This window comes from Seriola lalandi, unplaced genomic scaffold, assembly GCF_002814215.2.
Source record: "Seriola lalandi dorsalis isolate HSWRI2012SDOR001 ecotype SW California unplaced genomic scaffold, Sedor1 jcf7180002054469, whole genome shotgun sequence".
Lineage (NCBI taxonomy): Eukaryota > Metazoa > Chordata > Actinopteri > Carangiformes > Carangidae > Seriola > Seriola lalandi.
This window is the reverse complement of record NW_019525022.1, coordinates 1,320,664-1,333,163: the sequence shown is the minus strand read 5'-3', so window position 1 is coordinate 1,333,163 and position 12,500 is coordinate 1,320,664. Positions and strand designations below refer to the sequence as shown.

General features: G+C 43.8%; 1 protein-coding gene across 2 annotated transcripts in view; it reads left to right on the top strand.

Annotated features, from left to right (window-relative positions):
• LOC111658880 (ephrin type-A receptor 3-like) overlaps nucleotides 1-12,500 on the top strand; it is an 86,941-nt gene that overhangs the window by 65,558 nt on the left and 8,883 nt on the right. For both annotated transcript variants that reach the window (XM_023411557.2, XM_023411556.2), the window contains exons 12-15: nucleotides 677-802; nucleotides 1,177-1,362; nucleotides 9,143-9,204; nucleotides 12,237-12,446. In XM_023411557.2, coding sequence (XP_023267325.1) covers nucleotides 677-802; nucleotides 1,177-1,362; nucleotides 9,143-9,204; nucleotides 12,237-12,446 — 584 coding nt within the window. The remainder of the gene's footprint in view (nucleotides 1-676; nucleotides 803-1,176; nucleotides 1,363-9,142; nucleotides 9,205-12,236; nucleotides 12,447-12,500) is intronic.

The following is a 12,500-nucleotide window of genomic DNA, read 5'->3' as shown; positions in this document are numbered from 1 at the left end:
TTCTGTGATTTATTTTTATATGTACATTTATGCTTATGCAAGCACCTCCGCACACACACACACAACTTGTCTTCACACCCGCCTGCAATGACTCACATTAGTGCCTGTATTTATTGCTGTAAACAAATGACAGGAGGATGCATATTTTACCAGTTTGAACTCAGGTGAACACTCCAGGAGCAGAAACGACTGCTCATTTATTCATATACAACACCCTCACACTCACTGAAGAATGAGAATTTAAACAGTCAGAGCTGCACCATATAGCACACACTTCAGGAGTCTGTAGCATCCTCAGCTGAAGAAACCACGTCATTTCACACTTTCTTGCACAATGTTTGCTGGCAGAGTTGAAGCTCCTTATGGGTGCCTGTTAAAATTATGACTTATTTTAACACCATTATGAACAAAGTAGTTATGTGTTTCATTATGTAATAATTCGTAATGCCGCTCAAATAGAGCACCCACGCTCAAGCTCACATTTCAGCATGCATTCACACTGCACAAATGTCTGAGCAGGAATCAATGTCAGCTCTGGAGAAAACTACTTCAATCCCCTATTAATACTATTATCTGTTTTTTTTTTTAAATTGGTCAATCATGTACCCAGCCAAAGCTGAATATGTTACAATACATTTAACTTTTATCTTTCTCTCCGCCTTTCTCCACTCCCAAGTTAAGCTCCCGGGCAGCAGGACCTACATCCATCCTCACACCTACGAAGATCCCAACCAGGCTGTCAGAGACTTCGCCAAAGAGATCGATGCTTCCAATATTCGCATAGAGAGAGTCATTGGAGCTGGTGAGTTGGCAGTAAAACAGCAGTAGGCTATATTAAAAACTCAGAAAAGCAGTAAAAATGTAACTTGAGTGAATTCAAATGACTTAAACTATGGTTCATTTTTAGGGATTCTTTGGAGTCATATTCGCACCCATGGACAATCCAGTTTATTTTTGGCAACTGAACAGTAGCACCTGTAAAATTAAAACATTTTGGTCATGTAAAATAAAAAAATAAAAAATCTGGATGCCATTTAGATTCAATATTAAATCTTATAAAGCTTCCAAAAATACGGATATGAGAGCTCAGATATTCATCAGTACAAGTTCTTTTTTTTTCCCCTGCAAGTTTCACAGTTTTATCAAACCTTTGTCTCTGTGTGCGTGTGTGTGTAGGAGAGTTTGGGGAGGTGTGCAGTGGTCGGCTGCGTGTGCAGGGAAAGAGGGAGATCTACGTGGCCATCAAGAGTCTGAAGGCGGGATACTCAGACAAACAGAGGAGGGACTTCCTGTCTGAGGCCTCCATCATGGGACAGTTTGACCATCCGAACATCATCAGGCTGGAGGGTGTCGTCACGAGATGTGAGTGATGAATAAAAACTTCACATCATCCTTTAGTGCATGGTTGGATCATATGTCTGGTTTTGTAATCTTACACTCCCCTTTCATTTCTCCGTATGTGTGCTGTAGTAATGTGTGTGTGAGTGTGTATCTGTCACATACTTGTGTGTGCCACAGCAGAGCTGTTGGTGGTGACCCTGGATCAGATAAAAGCTCCATTACCATGGTAACAAACTGATGACGCATAGGGGTGTGCATGTGAATGGCGACTGTCCACCTCTCAAACAGCCACCTGTTTATTTCACATGATTGTGTTAGGCAATTACAGCGAGTGTGTGTTCATGTAGGTGAGACAGACACAGGCCTGGTTCAACAAGATAGCTGATTTGTTATCGCTGGGACTCGCTCTCTCAATCACTCACACACACACACACACACACACACACACACACTCTCCATCTATCCAGCTCTCGTCTTATTTCCCTATCTCACTCTCCTCTCTCTCTCAGTCAGTGTCCATCTAATCTTCTCATTCAATCGCCCCCCCGTCTCTCTCTTTTTCTGTGTCTCTCTGCCTCGCTCAGTCAATTCCAGTCTCCTCTTCTCTCCCTCTCGTGCTCTCGCTCTCCATGTCTCTCTCGCTAAATCTCAGAGTACATCAACACTGAGCCAGCTAAATTTGAAAACACATCTTTTTCTGCTGGTTTTAGTCCCACATCCACACTAATGCAGCATGCGCAGCTTGCTTGGCTGTTTTGGCCGACCGCTTTTGTTGATGCAATCCCCGCCCCTGGAACAACAGAGCTCTTTGCTTTATGGAGTTGAACAAAGAAACATGGAGGCCCTATCCAGGCAGATGCTCAGATCAGGCATCCCTGGCCTAACCTGGCCCAACAGCAGACCATTCCTAGGTGACCAAAATGCAATGCTTGATTTATTATTAGTTAATTATTAGTTATCATGCGCAGCACACAAAAAAATGCCAATATTACATTATAATCATCATCATTATCAATCCTAATTAAACTTTTCACTGTGAAAAGAAGTTCAAGTAAAACAAAAGTGTTTACAGCAGGGCTCTGATCATCCATTCCCATTTGCGAGTGTGTTAATAATGCGGTTTCCTTCAGCCACAATTGTTATGAATGTCTCTGTTAATCTGTTAATAAGCGTCAGTCTGCCTTTTTCACAGCCAAAAAAACAACTCTTTTTGAACATGGTATCCAACGCTTTTGCCAAACGCTGATGTCAGGCTGCGTGGTCACGGCCTGTGTGGCAGTAAATACAAGTCCGTCATTATGTCATCCCTTCTCTTAAATGTCCAAATAGGGGCTCACTCAGTACAGGTGTTGACATCACAGCTGTAACTGCCCTCATTAACAGACACCATTTATAACCGGCAATCAAATCCCTATTTTCTGCTCATTCAGATGGCCGACAGCAGGAAAAACAACACAAGCGTGGACACCTCTCCATGCCTAAAATGTGTTTTCATTCCAGCCGGTTTTCGTCTCACCTCGTATTCACGTTCCTCAGTGCCGCTCCCGCTGCTTTGTTCCGCCTCTGGTCTGACACCTTGTCATGCAGATGTTTGTGAGAGATCTACAGACAAGCAAAAGGAAGGAGACAGTTGGTACAAAGAAACAGAATTGTAAACATGCAGACGGACAAATAAACCACTGCTTTCCCCACTTTCTCCCTCTGTCACACATGCACACGCGCACACACACACACACACACACACACACACACACACACACACACACACACACACACACACACACACAGATCTTCAGTCCATCACACCGGTGCTCAGTGGCACTTAGGCCAACAACAAAAGAGCAAATGCATATGCATAGGCTTTTATCATGAATATTAATAATTCATAAAGTTAATTGGATGTGTTTTTTAGCTTCATGAATATTCAGGAGCATGCGTATCCCCCTCTGCATTTCTTATTCATTTCCTTTTACACTGTCATTCTTTCTCTCTCTCTCTCTCTCTCTCTCTCTCTCTCTCTCTCATTGTCTAAACAGTGCTTCATGTGTAATAACTGTGTCCTTTGCTTAGCAGGATTGGGGTAGTTTGAAGGAGTAGCATACTACAGCAACAAAGTAAATCAAATGTGTTTGTTTTATTCTGACAGGAAGACATATAATTATGGCACTTTCGTTTCTTTTTCCAGTGGCGCACACACACACACACACACACACACACACCCACACACACACACACACACTATTCTGATTTAAAATGCCAGAATAAATTTACGAATTACTGCCAAATGCTTAAAATTTTGTGGCAGAGGACAAAAGCGCAGTTGACAGTGGAAACAGCTTGACAAGCAACCTGCTACAACGTAGTAAGGTGTTCTTTATTTTTCTGTGCTCCGTGAATATATAGCTGTGCCTGTTGTTTTTTGTGGCATGTGTGTGTGTGTGTGTGTTTGTATATATGGAACGAGTGTCCGTCTACTTTTACATGCGTTTCTTTGTGTCTCTCTTCTCACCTGCCTTCACGGCACATTGAGAAGCTGATAGAGCTCCTCAGAAACAAATCTCACTAGTGGAGCAGTAATTTCACAGGTCACAGCCCAGGGTGTGTATGTGCGAGCAAGGGGGTGAGAGTTGAGATGGGTCAATAATTCCTTCAGGCCCTTTTCTCCGGCACCAGCTGGTCCCTTCACACCGCCCTCAGTCTAATCAGGCAGGCTGACCCTGACTGCTGTGGGCTCAGGTGTGTTGGATTGGTTTGCGTAGGTGTAAGCAGCAGCAGCAGAATCAGCAGTAGTAGGAGCAGTGGAGGTGTCAGCAGCAGCAGAAGGAACTCTTGTAGTAAAATTAGCAGTAGCAGGTGCAGTTATATTAATATATTACTAATGATACTATAGCAGTAGCAAAAGATGTAGGATGAAACCCAAAGACATTTGGTTTACTGTTACATAAGAGAGAGAAAAAGTGGCACATTTTCACATCTAAAGTGACAGTACAGGAAAATACGCACACAACAAAAATGGCGCCTATTCCCACGTGGATGGATGTATTCATCAGTAAAATGTAAAGTCCAAACGGGTGTGGTGTTTTCTGCTGTTTCTTCATCCAGATGTGACTCTTTTCATGCAGTGCAATTATCCAAACAGTTAATTAATTAGTCTAATCACTTTGGTTCTACAGCATCATCGTACAGGAAGCAGTAACGCTAGTAGGCACTGGTAGTTCTTGTTCTTGTAGATGTCTGCAGAATTTTAGCACTTATACATATAGCTATAGTCTTACAAGTAACACTGTCAGCATAATAGTAGAAGCACTATCGGTAGCAATAATAGCAGGAGTAACACAAGGAGTGGTAGTAGTTGAGTGGTGGCAGGCGCGGTTGTACTAATGGTTGTATTGGCATTATTTAACATTTTGTACAGCTAAATGTCGTGCACCTGAGTGTCTAGTTCGGCTGTCTGCATTTTCTTGTTTCATTTGTTTCTCTGTGTGTGTGTGGGTTTGTGTGTGTGTGTGTGTGTGTGTGTTCTTGCCACTTAAAACCACATAAGCCTTCAGCCCCTGCCATGGGCCACCATAATAACCTACTCTGCTGTCTGTCATCTGATTGTTGCTATTGTCATGCTAATTACAGCGCAACATGCGGAAAAGGAGGAAAAAAAAAGGGCTTTTCTGTATTTGTCTCTCTACACATCAGGAAAGTGCAGCAATCTGCCCCTCCCCACCCCATCCCCCTCCCCCTTTCCCCTCCTCCATCTCCTTATCTTCCCTTCATCTCCCCCGTCCCTCATTTTATCCATCCGTCCTTTATGTGTTTTACAATCGCTGCAACAATCGGCTCATTTGGAAAACCCTCAATTACCGAGCTCCATCTCATCTGCCCACATTGAGCGTGCGCGCCCACACACACACACACACACACACACACACGGCACACAATAAGTGTTTCAATGTTACCTGTCAGAGTGTTTGAAGTTATTCACATTTTGAATATCCATGCAGATCTGAAGACAAATTAGGAAGAGGAAAAAACAGGAGGGGGAAAGTAGAGAAAAGGTGATGATGGGTACGGGACGTCGGGGGAGAAAGGGAAACGGGGGTCGGGGGGGGGGGGTGGATGGATGAGATAGGATACAAGAGCAAGGAAATGAGAGAACATGGGGCTTGAGAACAAATGAGGGCGACAGGGGGAAGATGTGCGAAGAGATTTGAGGCAAAGAGGAGCGAATAAATGAGAGGAGAGACGGCGAGGAGACAAACGTGAGGAAATGAGGAGAGATGAGAAAGCAAAGAGAAGGGGGAGGAGAGGAGAGGAGAGGAGATAAGGTTATTGAGTTTCTGTCTTTACGTTTCGCCGCGGCCCCGCATCCTCACGCGGCGCTTCCCAGAACAGAGATCTGTCCAGTGTTAAAAGCATTGTATCATTTAGTTCGGACCCTTAACATTAATCAATACAGCAGTTATTTCATTTTCTCGTTTGTACCTTGGGCTGCCTCATTCAATAATGCGGTAATGCGGCCCACCGGCGCACACACACACACACACACACACACAGATAGCCACTCATAATGTAATTGTCCACATGTGTACAGAGTCTATCACTTTCGTTTACATTCACACCAACACACAAAGAAACAGCCTCTCATAATGTAATTTCCCTGATATACTCTATATAAGTATTCTCTATCACTTTCATACACACACACACACACACACACACACACACAAGAGGCCTAAATGATCCAAGCTTTATCCCGGGGAAAGCAGAGACAACACTTTCTACTTTCCCCTAATGAAGAGCTGTAAAAAGGAGCAAACTCCTCTCTGATCCATTCCATAACACACTCCACCTGGCAGAACATCAATACCCAATCTGCACACACACACACACACACACACACACACACACACACACACACACACACACACACACACACACACACATACACACTTACACAGAGGTGTTTTTAGCTCTGCAAACGGCTGTGTTATTTCTGAAGGCGATGAAAGGCAATACATTCGGATGAATATGAGCGTGATTAGTTAATTATGTGCTTTCAGGGGGAAATTGAGGAGCGCTCGTGAATGTTTGGCGGAGAGGAGCTCCATGATGAGCTAGAGAGGCGCCGTCTTGCCAGTGTGTTTGAAGTGTGGGTAGCGTGTGATGAAGTCGCAACAAGAAGTGAAAGGGATTCTTTGTATTGTTGAGTGTGTGTGTATCTCTATGTGTGTGTGTGTGGTCGTGTTTTTCTGTATTTGTAAGATCCAAAAACGATACTATACCACTATACTTGTGGGGTCCAACAGCCTTTTAGGGACCAAATTGCTGGAACCCATATGTTTAAATGGCTGTTTGAAGGTTAAGACTTGGTTTTAGGGTTGGGGTTACAAGGTTAGGTCAGGTCATCGTTTTGGGATGGGGTTAGGTCTTCATTTGTCTGGGTTAAAGTTATGGTATGGGGGCGGGGAATGTGTTATGTCAATGATGAGTCTCCACGAATATTGTAAAACAAGGATGTGTGTGTGCTTGTTACGACAAGAGACAGAATGAGCTAATGTACAGCGTAAGTGTGTGTGGTCGGTTTTATTGGTAACTTCTGTTATCTTTCAGAGTTGCAGGGATAATTCTGTATGGCAGGTGTCCAGATGATGTCTAGTGATAGTGTGTGTGTGTGTGTGTGAGAGAGTGTGTGCGTGTGTGTGTGTGTCAGTACATGCCTGGCTCACATGGCCCTCTAGGCCCAGAAAACACAATGAATGTGTTTCATTGTGCTTCTATCTTGAACGCATCTAACACCGTGGGCCTGAAGGTAATATTCTCCTTCCTCGGTAACATACATGGGCTTACACACACACACACACACACACGTAGCACACAAACAGACACACACTCAAACACATAATTGGTTTTCAGAGGTAGTTCTTTTATAGCTCTTTTCCATTTCATGGCTGTCTCCATTGTAGAATATGACATCTATGCCTATCTGTTCTGTATGGATACACACAGGCGCACACAGAATAACATACATGTATTCACATCCACAGGGTTTACAATCCGAGACACAATTAAGCACACACTCTCCCGCACACACAGACATCCCCTTGTTGGAAAAAAAAGCTGTGAGGAGTCAGACCTCCTTTCAGCCACAATCAGTCCCATCCACTGTTTTTATCTGCCGCTGTGACAAACACACAAACAAAAGCACACATATGTTCTCTACCCCTGAACAGAGCTGAAATCAGGCGGTCATCATCATGCCATCCCTCCCTACTCGCTGTGCCCTGAAACCATCTCTCTCTCTCTCTCTATCACACACACACACACAGAGCGATACACCACACACAACACAGGCCCCATGTGGAGATAAATGTGACCAGCAGTCCTCACCCCCAGCAGAAGAAAATCCAATTCTCTTTCACTTTTATCCCTGAGACTAATGTTACTGTCAAAGAAGACACCACCACCAGAGACCAGGCGACTCTGTTTGTGTGTGTGTGTGTATGTGTGTCCCTTTATGTGTGTGTGTGTTTGCTGCAGTGAGATAGTGAATTCATTTAAGGTGATGTATTGCTGTCTTTACCTACAATCTCACTGTAGGCCTCTGTGGTGTTGTCCCTCCCTTTCCATGACAAGCTTTTGACCCCTCCTCACCCCCGTCTTTCCTCATCTTCTCTGATCCAACTTTTTTTCTCCCCCCTTATCTTATCAACCCAATACACTCATACATTATACATTCTTATATATTTACCCCCTATATGTTTAACCTTTTCTTTCTTTCATTGTGTCTCTGGCTCCCACTCTCTTCTTCAGTTTGACCAAATGAGGTTTTATGACGTTTTAACCAACATGTTCCCGAAGTAAATAATTAATCGGCACATGTCTTATTTTATGAAAAGCAGCTATATAAGGAGCATCGGAATGAAAGAAAGACTAGGGAAATTTTCATGTCTACTTTTGTCATATTTCAGCCTTAAACAAATTCTGTAAGAAGACTTCTGCCTCCACTTCTTTAGTTTCTCCATCCCCTTCTTGTGCCGTCTTTATCTCTCCCCCAGGGTTTTTTTTCCCAGCATCTCTGAGGTCTGATTGAGGAAATGTGACCTATTCATCACAACTGACATAGTTTTGTGTGTTTACAAGCCACACACATACACACCATCATTTGTGACTACACATTGTGTGTTTGTTTGTCATTGGCTAAGCTCAGCTGTAGGGGGTGGTACCTAGGGAGAACCCTGTAAAACAGGGACAACTGCTGTTTTTGGTGTGTGTGTGTGTGTGTGTGTGTGTGTGTGTGTGTTTGTGTGTGTGTGTGTCTGTGTGCGTGTGATTGCAGGTACTTTGTTAATCATTTGTAAGCCCCACCAGATGCCATGCAGGGGACCATAGTGCATGCAGCCTGTCAGTCAACCACCCCTCCATCACACACACCATGCACACAAACACACACTCATTCAGGTGCAGGTGCACAACGGTCCACGACCACAACCCCCTTCCCCTTGAGGCTGATTAGTATTCATGAGATCTCAGGAGGCCCCCTGATACACAACCACACACACACACACGCACATATTCTGGTGGATTGGTCCATTCTAATTATCTCCTGGCGTTTATGGAGAGGGCTGATTAGAAGCTGTCAGTGTGACTGATGACGACATGCCATGTTATCCCCCAGAGAGACAGAGAGGAAGGCTGGTCACAGCTGTGGACGCCACTACTTCTCCAACCTCATCTCTTTATAGTTTGTGTCTTTTCTTCCTTTTGATTCTGCTCCGACTAACAGCCGTGTTGCTATGTCTCTCTGCAGGCAAGCCAGTGATGATCATAACGGAGTTCATGGAAAACGGATCTCTGGACACTTTCCTCAAGGTGAGTCACGGCTCAGCTGGAAGGAACACAGCGCTCACATCCGCCCCAAGGTCAGGGCCGCAAGTCTTAACCAAGGTGCAGCTGTAAATTGTTTGAAGTTGTAGAGTTCATTCAAACTGCTGTACTCAAGGACACATTCTTTTGAAAATACAGATAAGAGACCAAACTAAATGTGTCTTTCATCTCTCAAAGCTGGAGAATTCAATCTGTAAAACTTTACAGAAACCGCCAAGGACTTAAGTTCAGTCCCTCGAAGCATCTTTTAAAATAAACAACACTATTTCAGCTGATCGGGCTTTTTGAAGTGGTTTTGATTTGAACCACATTTTTCATGTTCACAAAAGCAGCACATTATTGCTTTACACATAAATGTGCGCAGCCGGGAACAACACATCAGACACCAGTTTGCAATATGAAAAATGATTTCATTAAAACGGAAGAAGAACTACTGCCTTAGTTTCTAGAAACATAACATCAATACACAGGACACACAGGGAGGTAGTCATGATATACACAGACACAGACACTGAACTTTTTCTTGATTAAGCACAGGCAGAGAGCTGGTGAGAAACATTCACTCAGATGCGTGACCTCCCAACGCTTTCATCACATGATGGTTGATACTGGGTCTATAAAACGCACTTAGTGTCCGTATCCCAGAGCAGAAAACAGCAGCAGACTGCGAACAAACAGGCAATAAAACAGAGAAAGCGTATTGCTTTGTGTGCAATATTTGCTCCGTTAGGGGATACAAAAATAAACAGTCCATTCCAGATGTAATGTAACACCACCAATGTCATATGGTTAAGAGTCGAGGCAGCAATTGGGGAAAAACACTGAGAATCACCTCCAACGTGCCGGAGAGATTTAAATCTCATGAACGAGGAGGGAAATACAGTCAGCAGAGATATTATGACCTTGAAATGAAATTAAATATTTTGTAAAGTTTAAATCCATGCCAGAGTATTACAAAAGTAAGTCCAGAGTAGTACATTTTACTCAAGGTTATTGTTGAACCTGTTATCCGTGAACAGATTTAAAAATCAAAGGAAGGCTTTGTCACTGAAAAGCACATTATGACAAGAGTTAGAAGAACCTTTCACACAATACATCATTACATGAACTGATGTTTTTTAAAGAATTAGTCCTTCAAGCCTGAACAAATCACAAACCTGCAGACTATACGTTTATCTAAGAAATCTCTATTTTATTAAAACTGACAGAAAGTACTGAGGCATTTCTTAAAAGCTCAATTATATACAAATGAGAACGGCTCTTGATTTAATGGGAGATGCAAGAAAACAAGGGTATAATAATGTGAAATATGACAAATGTGTGATTCATGACTCCTGTTGATACACAATATGTAGCTGAAGTGACAAACAAGCTGTATTTATTTAGCTGAGCAGCCCTGAATTGAGTTTTGCATACACCCAGATGAATGGATTTTTCCAGCTCTTGTGTGCCTCACGTTGAAAGTCCCCCTGATTCATATTCAGAGTTGTTTGTCAGCCAGTAAAATCACTGCAGTGCTCCAAAGCCATTAAGCCTGTGATGATAGGCCCATCACTAAATAGACACCAATCCCATCAGCAACACTGAAGCAGAATGAAATGAAATCTGACAGATAAAAAATGGCTAAAGCATAATGTCTTGAACACACACACACACACACACACACACACACACAGATACAGTGCACGCATGTTGTGTGTTATAGCATGTATTCTAATGATGGTAATAAAGTGTGTCCGCAGTGGCTCAATATAATTATGGAATCACTTTTATGGCTTTTACAGCTCATGCGAGCTACTGGCATCCATATGTGTCTTTAATTATGTTGACCATTAATCAAGCAGCTCTCCCTCAGAAATAACAAAAGCATTGTTCTGTCAGTGAAGCTCCTCCTCTTTAAATCTACCCGTCACTATCTTTATCCATCCCTTCCATCTCTTCCCTCCGTCTTCAAGTTTCTCCTTTTTTAGTTTTGGGGCAAAAACTTAAATAATATGCAATAATTTGCCAAAAAAAAAAAAAAGTCTAATTTTCCACCTTTCTCATTTGTCTCCATCTCCTAGTCTAACCTCTCTGCCCTGCATTTGTCTCTTCTCTCTTTCCCTGCCCTGCCCACCCTCCCTCCTCCCCCTTCCTGGCAAGGCAATGTGGTGGGCAGATTGATAGAGGAAGTCTGTAGGTTTGTTAGACAGTCCAATCAATCAGCATCTCACAAAACCACCGGCTAATTAACTTACTCCACAGCTGCCGAGGGAGAGACAGAGAAAGAACGATAGAGGAAAGGGAGTGCGGGAGGGGGGTGCACAGATGCAGAAAGATGAAGGAAGATAGATAGATAGATGGAGACTGAATCAAACTAATACAGAGTTCTCTCTCCCTCTCTCGCCCTCTCTGAGACGGAGACTGAGGAGAGACAGAGATGGATGGAGAGAACTAAAAGACAGAGGAAAGGAGAGATGATATAAAGGAAAGAGGGTGACTGATAACATGGATGGCTTTTTAACGGGGACCGTTGGCCCAGGGCAGAAATAATTGGCAGAGGAAGGTGAGCTGGACCGCCATCGATCAACAGGCTCGACTCCCTGCCAAAGACAGCTCAAATCTGAAATCCAGTGAGCTCTGCTTGGGCATGCGGTCGGTGTTAAGAGTGGGAAGTTTTGTCTGCTCTGTCAGATCCAATCCTCTGCACGTAGGATTTTTTTTTTTTTTCTAAGGTGATCCTCCATTGATCTCTAGAAGGAGGAAATTCATCTTTTGCTCGCCACCCTCCAGAGAGAGGTCAAAGCGCAGAGTTAGCAGGGGCTGGAAAGGATTCAGACTCGTGCTCAGGAACACTTCAGAAGCGTGGATTGGTGCCATCAGAGGTGCTTGAATCCTGGCCTGAACCTTCACTTCCAGCTGAGGTTGCTGAAGGACCCGGCCCTAATCTATGTGCCACCCCCGCTGCTGCTTAATGTCAGCGTTTACACTGTGCACTGTGCATTAATTCATCTTTCTCCTTGTCTCTCTCTCTCCAGAAACACGACGGCCAGTTCACGGTGATCCAGCTGGTCGGCATGCTGCGTGGCATCGCCTCAGGTATGAAGTACCTGTCAGACATGAGCTACGTTCACAGAGACCTGGCAGCGCGGAACATCCTGGTCAACAGCAACCTGGTGTGTAAGGTGTCGGACTTTGGCCTGAGTCGGGTTCTGGAGGACGACCCAGAGGCTGCCTACACTACAAGGGTAAGACACACTTTTCACAGGCTGCATCTGTCATAATTAAATGTTATCTACCCC